Consider the following 18,286-nt stretch of genomic DNA (forward strand, 5'->3'; position numbering starts at 1 on the left):
CAGAGAAAACGCAAAAGCTATTTCTTCCTCAAAAATACAAAGATTCTTTACACTAGGCACTTCCTTAATATCAAAACATGATGTTTTGTTTTAAACCCTCACTTTCTCATTAAAATCTTTATTTTTAAGACAATATTTATTTGCACAAGTTCTTGTAGTGACATGAGTTGTGTTGTTAACCACTTTTGGTATCTTATCATAATGGTCTGGCACTGTTAAGAAAAGTCACCAAAAATCTCAGCTGCTGTCAGGCACAGTCTCAAATTTCACAGAGTATCAGGCAGAAAGATAAGTAGGCTGCACCAAAACAGCTCAGAACAAACTCAGGTGGAAAACCAGCTACAAATCTGCATTAATTTTTTTTTTGTTAAAATCTTGTGATTTTTACACATTATTAATAATATGCTATACTTTAGTCACTGTTTATTCAATAACACATTACAAAGACAAAAAGTTTGACAAAAAGTCCATGATCATCTTTTGCTGTCTTTTATACAATTATTCAATTTTAGGGTAGATTATATTTAGAAGAGTTTTAGAAGAAACTTCTGAAATTCTTTACATAGGCCACAAACAAAAGCAAGGTATCAGCAGCAATCAATTCCTTATGATTTGTAGTTTGTTTTCTGCAGCAGTTCAGCTTCATTTAGTGACATAATCCCTTGCCATCACTTGGTACATTTTCCCTTGTAAACAAGCCTTTGGGGTCTTAGCAGAAATGATAATTTGTTCCTGACCAGTCCATACTAACAACCAGGTGCAGAAGAAAAATTAATGGAGATTGTTAACAAGGAAAGTTTAAAGGGTGCATCCTCTTGCCAATACTATGATGTGACATACAATTAAGGAAGTTGTGGTACCATATGTAACACTAAATAAAGACTCTGATACTCAGACTAACACCAAAGCCGCATTTTTCACTCCTATCATTAAAACTGCACTGTTACCTGGCAAAAAAAACTAAACAAATCCAAGGGCAAACAGAGATGACAACTGCAAAATCATAATTTAAAGAGTTCCTTTTAATACTAATAGTCTATTAGATGGGTGAGCACAGCTTTGACTAGAGGAATAAAAAAAAAAAAAAAAAAGGGCGAAGATAGGGAAAGGCCTTGATACCATCTTCCCTACAAAGAAAGGAAGATGTACCAGTTAGTTACATAACAAATTCTGACTTTATAAATGAGAACACAACTACCCTGAAGGAGAACATGACATTTTATTAGGCTCTTTCTTGCAATTTCCTAACATTACATATAGACAACTTCTTGAGAAGAAAATTAAATTTCTAACAATGTAACTTTAACAAATGACAGAGGGAAAAACTTCTGTAATAACCTAATTAAGATTTATAATTGCATACTGCAAGTACTTATACTCACAGAATGCCAATTATCTAATTGGCAGAACTCATACTGGCTGACATATCAGATTTGATACACAGTGAGAAAAAGCAGACATTCATTTACATAACAATTAGAAATGAGCAGAACAACCTGGAGAACCTCTTAGGCTCTTAACCTTTTCCTCACAATAGATTTTCCAGACAAACACATTTGACTCAACAGGGAAAAATTAACAACGGCATCTGGAAATATTACTCATGTACCACTAATTAAAGGAAAACGACAAGATCAATTAAAGTGCTTCGTATTTCAAGCTCAGTGAAGTCTCCTCTGCTTTGGAGAGGTACCACTCTACACTGGTAGGTCCACCAATAATGAACCTATCCTCAAGTACCAAAATTAGCAAACTGTTTTGGAAAGCACTGAGTAAAAGCAAACTGGGCAACCTCCCATTCAGGAATGATAGGCACAGCATTGATAACACTTACCAGCAAAAAGGGAGAGCTTAGCTTTCAACATGGTGGCAAATTCTACCCGTTCTTACAGTTAGGTACTACACCATGCTAAGCTAATAATTGACATGTTATCATTCCAAATTCTGTTTATATTTCCTATTAGAGACTAAAATATTCCTATCACTCTTAAGCATCTTTCAGTATTGTTTGCGTTCTACCAAGATACACAGATAATAACTGGAGGAATAAGAGAGAAATCTACTTTGCTAAATAAATCATTAAAAGTTTTCAATATCCCAAAATAAGGACATTACAGAACACTGTAATGCTGATATTATAAGAAGTGACAAAAGCACAGTAAGCAAGCTGATTATTTCCATGTGTATATATATACACCTATATATATATATATAGGTATGAGAAGGGGAAGAGGTACAATTTTAGCCACTTTGGTCTCAGGAAATACAAAGAATGCTAAAGATCTGTATCTGAGACATTGGTGGGAGCCCACATCCCTTCTACAATGGCCTAAAAAAAAGTTAGACTGCTGCTCCTGACCATGTTCACTAGGGACTATTCTGGGGAACAAGGGAACATCTAATAAAGCCAAACTACATCTACTGTACTAGCGGAGTACTCTTGAAGCTCTAAGTTCACAAACAAGCCATTAAGATTGTAGACAGACTGGAGTATGACTGAACTAGACCAGGAAATTAGGACATTCGCAAATGTACTCATCAAGGTTGCCATTGCTGTCACCTCTCATGTCTGACACCCTAGCTCAGATATGATTCTCCGCCACCGAGCTTCACGTCCTTTCATGTTTTTCAAAAAAAAACCCCTCACTAGAACAGCTATTGCGTGTCCATGCATACTTGTGTGCTGAGCATGGAGACACCATGACTCCACAAGTGTACCCTTAATGCCTAAACCTTGTTACTACTGTTATATACATCAGTTTAAAGACACAGGTCTTTATTTTTATGAAGTACCAAGAGCTTTTAATAAATGAATGAAAATGCATGTGGAAAAATATCAGTGGCAAACACGCAGCAGGAGTACAAAATGTGGATCCATATATCAGACACAAAAAATGCTAACATTGAATGGTCAGACGCAGACAGCAAATACAGATAATTAGGTAGCATTTAGCTTATGCAAAAACCCCAAGTGATACCAGGAAATTATTGCTAAGTCAAAAGGTGCTGCAACACATTAATCAGGAAAGAAGCAGTTATTGTTCTTTTTTTCATATGAATTTCGAAAGACTAACACAATGTGCAGCTGTGTGTAGGAAGATAAACAGGATGCTGGATCAAAAGACTATATGCATACATGATAAAATGCAATGGTACTGTTGGTACTAAAGACATGACATTGTATGTATCTCTGGATGATACTGCCTAGGCAAGAAAGCTATAGTTTGGCTAATGAACTGTCACTTTATAACCTGCTTAGTCCAAATAATTGGCCTGAGAACCACTGTGAACTACAACTGCTCTGCAGCAATTCCCATGTTATCCGCTCTAAAATTTTTCACCCTTAACGCTGTCAAAGGTGCATTATTTCTAACAGGAAATTAATTTTGACATACTGGTTTTAAATTAATAATGATGGAAGCTTTAGCTTCCCCTAAAAAGCAGAAAGTCCCAAGTCCACATATGTATAAACATGACCACTAACTAGAAAAGTACCTAAAAGCAATGAAGTAATACTATAGAGCTCAGAAGGAGAATAAAAAAAGTCACTCCTTAGTATTTTCCCCAACATTTTATCCGTAAAGCAACTCTGAGGGAATAATGAGAATACTCATTATCTCCATTTTTCGCTAGTACTTTTGTCTATTTCCTCCCTTTCCTCTCTAAAATAAACTGATGCTTTTGGGACAGCTCCAGCTATAGGCTAGAGGCAGCAACTGGCAAAAAAAGCAAAATCCTCAGGAAGTGCTAGACACAGTGCAGATACCTGTTTTCCCTATAGCAGAATCCTGACAATCTGAGCTTGCTGCTGGTACCACCCCTGACCATCGTACCACCATCAGCTTGGCCTTCCCAAGTGACCCTGCCTCATGGGCATCCTCGGGAGACAAAATTCTGTTCTCTCTCTGCAGCTGAGAAATTTGAACTGGCTTTTGATGTCCAAAGTAATAACTAATCAAGGACCTGGTTAGTGAGATAGTCCAACAGAAAAAAATTATGGTTTTTTGAAAAGATTTATATGAATCAAAATATTTTGTTTAAATACTGTGTTATATTTAAAACATTTTTGCTTAAACATTGCAAACGGACTTGCAAGAGAAGCCTGCTTTTCAAAAATTTTATTTTTAACAACAGTTTCAGGTGTGAGATGCAGCAAGCATATGTAATATAATCCCTATGAAATGGCAAAACCAAAGTGAGTCACGTTGTTCAGTAGTAGAAGAAACAATCACTTGACAGAATCAATTTCACACATTCTGTCTGAAGGTATGTTTGGCCCTGGCAGTCTATCAGTCATATAGTAAAATTTTCATAGCTTTGACATAAATATGCCCACTAAAGAGAGGCTTTTTATTTCAGAAGCGGCCTTCTTAAATGATTTGAGTATCTGAAAAATAAAGCTGTCATTTGCTGAAGGTTTTATTATGTTAAGGACTGCCAGAAATAATTGGCTCTTACAGGAGGAAATTTTGAGCAGCTGAAGGTAGTTCAAAATAACACGATTATCTAAACCAATTTCTTTTTTCCTTCTTCTCTTTAAAAGAAACTTCACAAGAAGACAGACATGTAGTTTAGCTCCTTAAATTTTAGCTAACACCTTTAAGAACATTTTGAATATACTCCTAAGTAATATAACATTGCTACACTTACTGGAAAAACCAAAAGCTTTCTCATAAAGCAGCTGCTAGGTTCACCTTTGACTAGATGTTTGTCCTGATGATCTGGGACAAAAAAAGGACAGCTCCTGTGCACATTAAAAGCAATGAAGCCTCTAAGTTTTACATATAAGAGGTCTCTGATTGTTTAGGTAGTGACTACCTATTCTAGAGCTTTGCAGATACTAACACAGCTTTAGGATTTGTGAGCAACATCTAAATTCCCATTAGACAAGACTTTTCAGGAAATCCAGCAGACTAAATATAAAGTCATGCAGTCTTGTCTTCCTGACGTTCAAACAGACAATAATAATCTGAAGATAAGTACAGACTGAACTCTCACCTAAACATGTGTTATACAGGAATTCTAGTAGTGACGATATAGAAGTCAGTGTAACACTATTCAGCATTTTCAATAAACGTTTTCATTTTGCACGTATATTCAGCAATGGTGACGGCTAGAGAATTGACAATAGTAAAAGCTGCTTGCTATAGAAATCTGCGGTGTAAAAAGTGTTTCACAGCCTTTCACAGCAACTCTGTTTCCTCACTTTTAGTAAATTACATTTTCCATTAAATAAAAGAAAGGTTACTATATTGCTATGAAGTCAAATAAAAAGTTACTGTAATATGGCATGACAATTCTTTTTAAGTTTCTCTTGGCAAAAAGGCAATAAAACTACTTATATTGGAATATTTATCCACAGAATTGTAAAATACCTTAAAAACCACCTTAAGGGGCCTTGGAACATTCTTGTTTAAGGCATTGTACATTTGCTTACCTATTCAATGATGGCAGAAGCGAAAGCAATGCCAAAGCAGAAAGTTTTCTTCTTTCTGGCTGAGTGATGTTATCCATCCTATCAACCCACATTTCAATCATGTTACCAAGGATTTGGTCCAACTGCAATGGGGAAACAGAACGTTCCTTTTCATTTATGAGTACATCACCATATTTAGAAAGTAATTTATTTTAATTTTTCTACCAACTGAATACATTATTCAATCTGGAAAGACCTTATTCAGTTATACATACCTAACAGAAGTAGCAAGCACATGTATTTTTAAAATTTTCTATTGACAGTGCTTCCAGGCCCTGAACCACCACCCCACCATTAATTGTAACCTAAAAGTTAGAAATGCATTAAATTCATGGACAGAGCACTGATTCAGAACAGTGAATTACTCAGTTTTCCTGTAACAGGTTAATACACACAAAGCATGTGAACTTACTCTGCTTTACCTTCACTGGTGGCAAATAAAAAGACAAGACTTGTCTTTACCTGTTTTAAAACTGTACTATACCTAAGGATAAGAAAATTACTAAAATTTCACTTAAAGACATAATAGAACACTTGTAGTGAAAGAACATCAGTAACCTCATCAGTGACACTGGAGCACACTGAACCAGATACTCCCAGAAACTCACCAGAGAATGATTTGACCATTATCCCTGGTGCAATACCCATCAAGATGGCACAAAGAAACAAACTGCCATACTGTGCGTACTAAAGAGATTTATATGGCTTATTGTGGAATGCAGCAGGAAGATTAAATTATCTTGTATAAAACTTTTAACGAGATGTTTTAAGGTAATTGCGGGAACACGTAAAACTTGTTACAGGATGTTCAGGGGAAGGACCACAGGCGGGGAATGGGCCTCTTTCCAAGGTGGACTGGGGAGGAACAAGCATGGAAAACAGAGGGAAAAGTTCTTTCAGGTCAAAAGAATGCAAGATTTCCACATGCAATCCAGCTGAAATACCTAGACAAAAATTCTTACCTCCTGTCCCAATTCACATGCCATCTGGTTCAAAAGTAATGAAAAAAAACTTGCATTTTGTAGCAGAATTCTACCCACGATCCCTAGATAAGTAGACATCACCACTGGATATCTCTGAAACAGAAGTAAACCAAAATAAAGAGGGCTTAGTTTAATGAAGTGAAAAATACTTAACATATAGAGCAGAAATACATGGAAAATACTTGCATGCATCCTTTATGTATTTAATTAAATTTGAAATTTTAAATTGTAATTTAAAAGCCTCTAAGAACACAAGACTGAGCAAGCAATCATTAGTAGAGTTTCTTGATTCGTACAATAGGAAAACTATGGCCATCTCAGTTTCCTCCAAACAGCCAAGACAACTTGCAAGGTGATTTTATTTTAAATTTAAAAGACTGCATCTTAAGGAATAAACAGTATATTGTACTGTTAAAAAGTTACTTTCAAAGTTGATTATGGTTTAAAGTTACTGTTTACAATTTTAGTCACATTAATAAGTGCTTAGTATTTCTGAAGTTATGTATTTCACTGAGAGAAACTATAATACATTTGCCAATAACTAATTTGGAAGTGTCTCAAAATTAAGTGGATACAGTAATAAGCTCATTAGTTTATTACCTTTTGTAATTACTTTTAATTTTAGAAGAAGCTACAGATTTCTTTGTATTAAAGTCGGCATCTAACAATATAACAATAAGTATTTTGTAGAATTGCCTACTTGAAAAATAAAATGCCAACATTTACCTGAAAACGTTAACCCAAATTAATACCTTTTTGAATAGGGAGCAATTAATTTAGTACACTCTTAAATCAGAAGGCATTTTAATAATCTGCTCTCCAGTTCTGTCTCGTCTTAAACTGCAACTGTTCAAACAAATTGTCTTCTGTACAGAAAAAGTGCATTGCTAAGTAATATTACTTGGCTTAATAATGGAAATATCTTATTTAACTTAATAATAATGGGATCCAAATATTGATTTTTGAAAGTCTTCAACTCTGAAAAAGCAAAGGTTTCATTCAAAAAAGTCAAAAGCATAGGGAATTCCACCCACTGATTCTGCTAATTAAAGTATTGTTTCTTCTCCTGCTAGTACCGCAGGGTTCACACAGTTAAAGCACACTGGATTTTACTCCTTCTTATCTAACATGGAAATCTGTTGAAGGCAAAGAGAGAGAAAAGGAAGAACTTAAGACATCTAAGCAAGCAATATCTTAAAGCCTCTTCTATCTCACATAAAGCATTTTCACATCCTTCAGGTCTTCATATTAGATGTATCAGTTAGAAAAGAAGGTCAAGTCAATCCTCTCCTTGTCCGGTTTGTTTTTCTCTGGTGCAAGTACTCTTAAAATGGGAGTGGTAAAAGGATCTTTAAAAAGCCCCAACAAAAAACTCCAACACCTACAAAGGCTCTAACTACGCACTGTATCAGTGTTAATAGTGAAGGAATGGCAGAATGAAATTTGTGTTATTAAAATCAACACTAGATGACAAAATAAGTGATGGAGATGTTGCTTTAACTCTTGTGCTACTATATTACTTTTACAGGCTTTTAAAACGACTGTAAAAGATCTATCAGATGCTCTTAAAACAAGAGACAATGCAACGTCAGTATAAGAAAACTGGGACAGATAACGGAAGGTACTTTCCTGTTCAAAGGGAAAAGCAGTTATACAATAACTCACCTCCCCATCTAAAATCCCCCTGAATATTGACGGTAGAAGTGGTTGAAACATTTGAGGACCCAAAACAGGGTTTACTTTTAGGACATTTTCCACTACCTTAAGAACAAAAGCAAATTAGACCATTAGTAAAGTACATTTAAAAATCTTAACTGAAGCTTTAAAACTACATATACTGGTCTATACATAAAGTCCTGGTAGAATGTCTATCAGTAAATACCAGCAAAATGCAGGACTGCTGAAAAGTATATTCTAGTGAAGTACCCTGCAGACCTGATCTGCGTAACAGACCTGATGAAAACTGACATGCCAAGTGAAACCCACCTAGCCAAGCATTTCCTCACCAGCCTCCTCCTGGCCCTGGCAAAGCTGATGAGGTGGGTTGGAAGAACCTTGATAAGGCTGCAGGGAAAGCAGCTTGATGAGGTGGATTTGCAGGGAGGAGTACCAGCAGTTTAAAGCTTATTTCCATACCTTTGTCCTGTCACTTTTTTGAAGAACCATTAATTAGGACTACCATCTCTTTGCAAGTGATCAAGTAACCACAAATGCTCTCAGATGTGCTATTCTCAGTACCCTGCTCTGGTTCCCCATTTTTACATTCTTTACACTTTGATTCTCAGCTCTTCCCCTCTCCCTCTCCCCTGCCATGAGCAGTTCCTTGAAGTAATTTTTTTCCCCCCATGGTGTTCAGTTTTTATTTCGCCCAGCTGTTTGGGCTCTCCCCTTGTACCAAGATGGAGAGGGAAGAGGCTGTGAGAATAACAGGTCAATACCTCTTTGCTCCTATGGGTAGTAAGGACAGAGATCACACACCTATACGCTGATGTGTATAAAGCATGTAAAGGTTTCATAAAGGTACCTCTCTTAAACACTCTTCTCAGTCTCCACCTACTTTCAGCTCAGAGGGTCTTCCACAAGGAACTACTCGTCTGTGCTCTTGTCCAAAATCAGTCCAAATCAGTGTTTTTCAACCTGATCATTTATTTACTGTTCTAATGTCAATTTTCAATCCAGCCAAAGCTGTTTGTACGAAAATATTTCAGAGAACACTCCTGGGTGTTTCTGTTCCCAATATTTATCTTAGGGGTTTTTTGTTTAACAAGTCAGCATCATGATGCCTGACAAAACACTTTCCTTTTTGTAAAAATATTCACATGGATTATAGCTCAGTTATCCCTCTGGGAGCAAGCAGGCTTACTAGGAAGGTGTTCAAAGTATACTGGACAAACCTTGTGTACAATGCAAGGCCACACTGCGAGCCATGTGGATAAATTATACTATATTAGCATCATCATTTCATTTTAGTACTTCGAAAAACCTCTAGCTATTTAAGCAGTTGTTGCTTAAATAGCAAATTGCAACAGAAACTTATGCCAAAAGTAAAGACCTTTGAATACTGTGTCATGGTACAAATGCAGGTACGCTCCACAAAGAAATGTGATGTAGAGCACATACAAACAACATTCAGTAAAGACTGGAAAAGCTTGGCTCTAGACCTGTTAGGTTCTAGCAATCATACAGAAATGCGGGGCGGGAGGAATGTCATCTCGATCATTTGGTGCTTATTTAATCATCAAATCACCTTAACAGTTTTCATAACAATACATGTATTTATGCAGACTTGTTACGTAACCCTTATCTTGTCAGTTTTTCAAATGTGCAGGTACTACTACACTAATTGAACTATTTTTCTTATTGGTATTGAATACTGAAAAGGAAAACTAATATTAAAAAAATAGTAAATATAATATTATTACTGTTTGTATTAGCAAAGGTATCAATACTGGTTGATAGGGCACAGACAAAACTCAGATTTGGATGGCTAGACACAGCAATTAGATACTACTTTTGCATATTTTGATTAGAAACACTGAAAATGAACCTAGATTATTAACACAAGTATGATTTTGACTTTAAGTTGAATCACTTATTAATGTTGCATTTTCATCAGAACAATGAATTTTTTTCTGAATTCTGAACCAACTGAATTAGGACAACTCTTAAAACTCATTAATCAGATGGATTTTGCCCTTCTATTTTGTAATTAGAAGAGTTAAGTAACTTTTGTGCTATACTGTGGTACCTTTCTCCATTCTAAAATTCAATTGGAAATAAATAACTTCGATCAGCTTTCTACAACTTCCATGAGTCCACCGATAGCAAAAGATTAAATCAAGTTGCTTTGACCCAAATACAATCTTTGTTCTGCAACTCAGTGCTCTCAATATTTTCTATACATAGCATCATCTTCATAATGCAGTGATTGGTCATCTGCCTGTTTAAGTGTGCTATTGCCAGGCTGTAGAACAAACTTTTCATGAAGATCCAAGCTCTCACTAACCACCTTTCTCTAGTAATCTAGAAAATAATCAAATGGGAAAGATATCAGGGACTCTTAATCTAAATCCATCTATACAAAGAGGACTCAAATGAGCTTAGAACTCATTTGCCTAAGGACATTTTGGAATCACGTGAAGTAATTGAAAGCATTTACAGAGAGGATATAGGAACACAGTGTTCGATGATTGTCTTTTGGGTTGCTCTATTTAAGGCTATACTAACCTTCTCTTGGGAAAAAGTATTACTTTTAAAAAATACATGTGTGTATATACACACTCTCTATACACACACTTTGAATATGTAGTTTAAAACACCACTGACTCCAATGTCAATGTGTGCTAAATAAATTGTTTTCTTGTACGTCCTACATTCATCATACTTGAAACCTGACAAAACACTAGGAAGAATAAAGGATGTACAGAGCTGAATATCTGGGTATTATTTTTATTACACTCTACCTTCAAAACTTGAACTTGACCTTCAGTAGTTATGTCCTCCAAAAGTTCACAAAATGACTGGCATAAGTCAGCAGCGTACATCTGAAATCAAATGAAAAAGAAGGTATTATACTGTCCTGGTTTCAGCTGAGATAGAGTTTATTTTCTTCATAGCAGCTAGCATGAGGCTATGGTTTGGATTTGTGCTGGAAACAGTGTTGATCACACAGGGATGTTTTGGTTACTGCTGAGCAGTGCTTACACAGAGCCAAGGCCTTTTCTGCTCCTCACACCACCCCACCAGCGAGTGGGCTGGGGGTGCACAAGGAGTTGGGAGGGGACACAGCCGGGACAGCTGACCCAAACTGATCAAAGGGATATTCCATACCATATGATGTCATGCTCAGCATATAAAGCTGGGGGAACAAGGAAGGGGGGGGATGTTCAGAGTTATGGCGTTTGTCTTCCCAAGTCACCGTTACGCGTGACGGAGCCCTGCTTTCCTGGGGATGGCTGAACACCTGCCTGCCCATGGGAAGTGGGGAATAAATCCCTTGTTTTGCTTTGCTTGTGTGTGTGGCTTTTGCTTTACTTACTGAGCTGTCTTTATATCAACCCACGAGTTTTCTCACTTTTCCGATTCTCTCCCCCATCCCACCAAGGAGGAATGAGTGAGCGGCTGAGCTGCTGGCCGGGGTTAAACCACGACATATGCAAACACGTTTTATATCTACACATACATTTCAAAACTCAACACATTAGGGATTACATATGTCCAAAGACCCGGCTTCCCTCAAAGTTGGTATTTGCTAAAATGCTTGTCTTTCCTGAACTAATTAAAATCTAATCTAAGCATTTTGGGTTTTTTTAACATTGCAGGTTTTTTAAACAATTAATCTCAAGAAATTTTTTAATCAAAGTGTGAGAACAAGGTATAATATCTCTAGTTCAATTCTTACCAGAATTTATGATCATAATTTTAATATGGTAGGACAATTAAAGTAACTATTACTACCTCGCATAGAACCTTTTCAGGTACCAAAGTACTAAGCCAATCCACAAAACAATTCCAAACAGTAATCTTTCTGAAATCTGATTTTAGTGTCCATCATGTGCCATAAAGAGCTAACATTAGAACAATATGCTTGTATACACATAAATGAATAAGAGGCTAAATGTTTGTGGGTACAATGTTTTCCAACATGACAGAAAAAATTTTTTTGCCAGTAGGGAACTAAGGTGCTAATATGAATCTTTTACATACCTGTAAAAATTCAGATGATGATAAGAAAATATAAGCATTGATGATCTTAAAGCAATTTTTTAGGTTTTCTGAACTAAGCTCTGGAAAAAAAAGAAATCAAAGTTCAGAACCTCATCACCAAACTAAAGTATGACTAAAATGATTCACTTCCAAAAGTCTTTTTCCCTCATGCAGCTTTTAAAGTGCCAGATGACTAAATTATCTTAGATTCAGTACCATTCAGGTTCTGTCCCCTGCCAGAGACAATAACAAAAGAGAGATAACAGCTTTCATATTCCCAAATGGAAGCAACAAGAAATACTACAACCTCAAAAGCCAATGCTAATGATAAAAAAGTCAAGTTTTACGATGTGATAATGGCCTAAGAAGATATTAAAGCAGAACAAATAAAACACGTACTTAAGAGACCTGCAATTACTGATAAATGATCTCTCACATTTGAATCAGTACATGCTGAGTAGAAAGACTGAAATAAAGATTGCAGTTCTGCTCTTCTGACCCAGGTTCCACGTCGAATGGCATTGAGCTTTTGGACTGAAACACACTGAGCTTTAGGCTATATCTTGAGTATTTCAGTAAGGACAGCATATCAGTTTAAGAGACAGATACACACAGGAGACGGTATACAGCAGCAGTTTGAAGAGAGAAAAAGACAGACATGTCCTCAGGCAGTACCTGTAAGACCTTTTTTAAGAAAAATTGCCCCAAAACATCTCAAAAACACTCATAGCAAAACAAAAGGTTTCAAAGTGTTACATGGAGGTTGATACTACTGCAGAAAGCAAACAGCCCTCATTGTCTGCAAACAAAACAGAAGACCAAAAAAACCTCATGGGGCTTGCCAAATTTTCTTAAAACAAATTTTCTAGTTTGAGAGACAGACTATTCTTGGTAAAGTAAGTGGACTTCTGCTCCACCACTTTTAATTAATATTCCAATAAAATCATCATGGAGAGCCAACAGAAAAATACTTTCATGTAAGTTTTAAATAAAATTCCTTACCAGATTAAACTAACACCAGCAGCTGGCTAAGACCCAGTATGTTTTGCATGGCTTACATGAATGCAGCCCATATGAAAGTATGGCTTACACCTAGTGATGCTTATATAGAGAAAATTCCACAAAAAAACCATCACATTACAGAAACTATGTTTTTCCATTATAACATCAAAAAGTTCTGGGGAATTTTAGCATTTTCTCTTCTTTTCCCTCCCATTAACAGGAACATTAATGTTCCTGTTACCTGACATGGCCATTGGACAGCTTTGAAAGCATGATTAGTTTCAGATCTCAGTGCTTGGCCAGGTCATGTCTTGTTATCACTTATTTTGAATACTTATGTATCTTTACTTGAAAAGAGATGATGTTTCACCTATTCACCCAATATCCTCATCAAAAGACTCCAATACATCTATAAATTAGTTTTAGTAGCACATTAGCAGTGTTACACATTTCTTGAAGTTACTGCATTCTCCTTAGAAGTCTGCAGTTGGTTTGGGGTTTTTTTTTCCTTACTGGATACAACCATGTTTTAAGTTTCAGACACTGATGCAGTAGACAAATTGTAAAGAAATAGTCACAAAAACATGAAGTGCTGCCAGGTTTTCCATAACTATCCATTCTGCAGTTCTGTGATAACTGACACAAAGGTAATAAAGTACAAGTAACAAAACTGCAAGTAGTAAGTTATTTCAGGCTAGAAGGAAAAAAATAGGTAAGACGGATGTTGTGAAAACAACAGGATTTCAGGTCATTCATCTATGCATAAAGCTCAATGTTTAGTAAAAGCATTTTTCTAGAAAAACACTACCATCAACTGATTACATTTAAAAACCAATTGTGCATCAATTCCCTTGCCAGGTTTCCCTGAATTAAACATGTATTTTTCTAAATTAACTAACGCTCTCCTTTACATTTTGTCTGGGATCAGAGGAATTATGACAGTAACCTGCTTTTTGCCATTACCTTTACAACTACAGCACAGGCATATTACACCTCATGTTTCTTGAGATAGTTATGTCTTAACCTGAAATTGTATCAGACTCAGTTGTCATTTTAAGCAATCTCAGTGCAAAAATGCATCCATCCTCAGAGAATTAATGTATTCCTCCATTTCACATTATTCGGTCTGCTGCACGGAGAGATGGATTATAGAGCCTCTGAACCTTTCTATAGGACAAGTATATTACAAAAGAATTTAAACATTAGCACCAGTACTGATATGAAAACCAAATCTGACAATTATGCTGTGAACAATTATTGTACATCAATGACAGCACCATAATCTTTGAAGGTCAGTTATGCAAATGAAATCAAGCCTTGGTATCAAATGCAACATTCTACTCCTGTATCTTTAAGATTTAAGGATAGCATTGATTACTTTAAAAGACAAATCTAATGGATTTGTACAACTCCTCTGACATCCAGTTCCAAAAGCAGTAGTATCCTGAAATGGATGTAAAAAGCTCTTTTCAGAAGGACAAATGTATCTGGAAAAGAACAATTATATATTATTTTCAGACTACTTAGAAAAATAAAAACTATTTCTCTATTTTTCCCTTTTCAGTTGACTGTTAAAATTAAAGAGATGTCACGTCACTGACATACCTAAGGTAACATATGCCACAGGCCTGTGACATGGCCATGACAAAGGCATGTTCAAATAATGAAAAACCTAGTATGAATGAATCACTTAAAAATAATCCTGAACTAAATCTTAAGCCAATTTTTTATGCATCACACATTGGAATTGCTTGCCAATAGATAAGCATGTTTCAAAAAAATCTCCTAAAAGATGCAGGAGAAGCAAAGGCAAGCAATTACTTCTCTGGGCTGTAAATTTAAATCAGGAATGAAAGTCAAGGAACATTGAAGGTTTATTCTTATCAATATGACAATCAGCTCTGGCAGTGTCCTGGTTTTGGCTGGGATAGTTAATTTTCTTCCTAGTAGAAGGTATAGTGCTGTGTTTTGGATTTAGGATGAGAGTAATGTCGATAACACACTGATATTTTAGTATAAGCACTGCTCAGCTACAACTAAGTCACGGACTTTTCAGCTTCTCATACTGCCCTGGCTGTGAGGAGGCTGGGAGTGCAGAAGAAGCTGGGAGGGGACACAGCCAGGGCAGCTGACCCAAACTTGCCAAAGGGATATTCCATACCATAATGCCGAACAATAAAACTGGGCTGGGGGGGGGCAGGCGTTGGCCAGGGGGCGACACCCACTGCTGAGTTACTGGCTGGGCATCAGTCAGCACGTGGTGAGCAACTGCATTGTGCATCACTTCTTTGTATATTCTTTTATCATCATCATTTTCCCTTCCTTTTCTGTCCTATTAAACTGTCTTTATCTCAGCCCATGAGTTTTACCTCCCTCCCTCTTCATTTTCTCCCCCACCCCACTGTGGGCAGACGTGAGCGAACGGCTGTGTAGTATTTAGCTGCCTGCCAGGTTAAACCACAACAGGCAGAGAAAGCACTAGAGAAGGCAGCATAGAGGCCTTCAAAGTTCAGGTTTCTAAGGTACTACTGGTGGGCCAGGAAGCAATGATGTACAAGCAAGTGCTTATGCAGTACATAGTCTTGGCAAGCATCTTAAGAGCTCTTAAAAAAAACAGTTGTGAAACAGATGACATATTCATTTTCAGTCATGTAAACATGCATTCACAACAGGAAAAAACCCCACAGCAATGCCCTTCTATTAAGTGATATTCATAGCACATTTCAAAAACTACCAGACATAACTTGCACACAGTACATCTCATTCATTTTTATGTCACTTTGCTGAAGAAGACATTCTATTATAACACAGAAATCATAAATCAAGTTTTGTACTTTGATGTTTAAGCTAAACTCCCAAATCCAGTGGGAAACACTGGATGCTCCTGAATCAGAACCAGCAATCTATCACTGCACACCTCCTGAATTTTCTGAAAAAATATTGTGTACAGTCACAATCAAGTCCCACAGGGCCTTGTCGACAAAGGCAATTACTGCAAAGCAAAAGCTGTAACACAACGAATAACCAACAACCTGAACAATACACAATCCAGCCTATTGCCTGTACCTCCTTAAACATAACCATACTGTCTACTTTTATATAAATCAGCGAGACCTGGACAGACTAGAGAATTGGGCAAAGAGGAACCATATGAAATTCAGTAAGGGCAAGTGTAGGGTCCTGTACCTAGGGAAGAACAATGCCACGCACCAGTGCAGGTTAGAGGTTGACCTGCTGGGAAGCAGCTCTGCAGAGAAGGACCTGGGAGTCCTGCTGGACAACAAGCTCTCCATGAGCCAGCAGTGTGCCCTCGTGGCCAAGAAGGCCAATGGTATCCTGGGGTGCATTAAGAAGAGTGTGGCCAGCAGGTCAAGGGAGGTTATCCTCCCCCTCCACTCCGCACTGGTGAGGCCACGTCTGGAGTCCTGTGTCCAGTTCTGGGCTCCCCAGTTCAAGACAGACAGAGAACTACTGGAGAGAGTCCAGCGAAGGGCTACAGAGTTGATGAGGGGACTGAAGCATCTCTCGTATGAGGAAAGGCTGAGAGAGCTGGGTCTGTTCAGTCTGGAGAAGACTGAGAGGGGATCTTACCAATGCTTGTAAATATCTATGGGGTGGATGGGGAAGGGGCCAGACCTGAGAAGAGTCAATGGTGCCCAGTGACAGGACAAGGGGCAATGGGGCACAAACTGCAACACAGAAAGTTCCATCTCAATGTGAGAAAAAACTTCTTTACCCTGAGGGTGACCGAGCACTGGAACAGGCTGCCCAGAGAGGTTGTGGAGTCTTCTTCTCTGGAGATACTCAAAAACTGCCTGGATGCGATCCTGTGCAACATGCTGTTGGTGATCCTGCATTAGCAGGGTGGTTGGACTAGTTGATCTCTAGAGGTCCCTCCCAACCGCTACCAATCTGTGAATCTGTAAATGGTTATCCATATTATTTTCCACAGTCCCTTTGGGTCTGAGTCATCAAAGCTGCATTGTACCTATTTACATACATTGTTCAATTCCCACAGAAGTTTTTTCCCTATTACTGCGTATGAATACATCTAAGAAATAACATTTATTCAAGACTTAAAAGTGCTATAATCTGGCCACGAAGAAGATAAAACATCTTCTCTCCCTTTCTAGTTTGATGACTCCTTGCCACATCTGTTTCCTCCTCAGCAGGACGGGGTCTGCTATATACCTCTAATATCCAAAAATCTCATGTCTGAACAACTTCTCTCCCTCCCTTCCAGCTCTTTTAGTTCAACCATTTTTACCTACAATAGGACACTTTTTCTGAAGGACTTAAATGCTGATGGAGCAGTTAAACACACCAGAAAACTAGTTATGTTACCTGTATATTAGAGTAATTCCATTCAGTAAGAATAAATTCAGAAACTAAAGGTCAGAAGGTTTATATTCCTTACACTCTATTTTCAACAATATCATTTTCTGGAGCACCTTGTTGCTAGTTCCCCACCTTGCTCCGAAAGACAAAAGCAAGGCAGTCATCTACTCAGAACTTCCCTTCACCATATCTGCCGTTTGGCTTCCACTTTGATATCTTAAGACTGAACTAAGAACCAGTCTCAGAGAGATTTTCTGGTTTGCTCTCAGATGGTTAAGGCACACAAGACTTTGAAATTTTGAAACTTTAAATTTGAGGATCTCAAAATTTGAATGGATTCCTGCATTTGTCCAACTGAAAACAGCAGAGTTCCCAGTTAGAACACCTTGTCCTGACAGCTACATCACTGTGGTGAGAAGGACAGGAAGTGTTTGTTCTTAAGTGCTGAAAGTTTCAGGTGAATACTGCCAACTTGTATACTGCAGAAACTGTACTACGGAACTAAGACTGAACGGTTATTTAATTAACGTGCACAGCTGATCATCATTGATCAATATATTTCTTCTGCAAGGAGTTGTAGCTTAAACTGTGCTGTTGCACTGGATTTATGTGAAGTATCACTTCTTCAAATATACTGAACAAATGAAGTAGCTGTTTTGAGGGGTACTGGACAGCAGTATTGTACTGTTTTTACCGCTACCAAGTTTTAAAATAAGGTTAGCACTAATCTAATACTGAAGTTCTATTTCAACATCACAGTGCCATGTCTATGTTGTGTGCA

At 37.3% G+C, this 18,286-nt stretch overlaps 1 protein-coding gene across 4 annotated transcripts in view; it reads right to left on the reverse strand.

Moving 5' to 3' along the window:
- IPO11 (importin 11) overlaps positions 1-18,286 on the reverse strand; it is a 93,351-nt gene that overhangs the window by 24,558 nt on the left and 50,507 nt on the right. For all 4 annotated transcript variants that reach the window (XM_075739414.1, XM_075739412.1, XM_075739411.1 and 1 more), the window contains exons 25-29: positions 12,166-12,245; positions 10,923-11,003; positions 8,125-8,220; positions 6,439-6,552; positions 5,438-5,559 (exon numbers count right to left, since the gene is read on the reverse strand). In XM_075739414.1, coding sequence (XP_075595529.1) covers positions 5,438-5,559; positions 6,439-6,552; positions 8,125-8,220; positions 10,923-11,003; positions 12,166-12,245 — 493 coding nt within the window. The remainder of the gene's footprint in view (positions 1-5,437; positions 5,560-6,438; positions 6,553-8,124; positions 8,221-10,922; positions 11,004-12,165; positions 12,246-18,286) is intronic.

This window comes from Balearica regulorum, chromosome Z (genome assembly GCF_011004875.1).
Source record: "Balearica regulorum gibbericeps isolate bBalReg1 chromosome Z, bBalReg1.pri, whole genome shotgun sequence".
Classification (NCBI taxonomy): Eukaryota; Metazoa; Chordata; class Aves; order Gruiformes; family Gruidae; genus Balearica; species Balearica regulorum.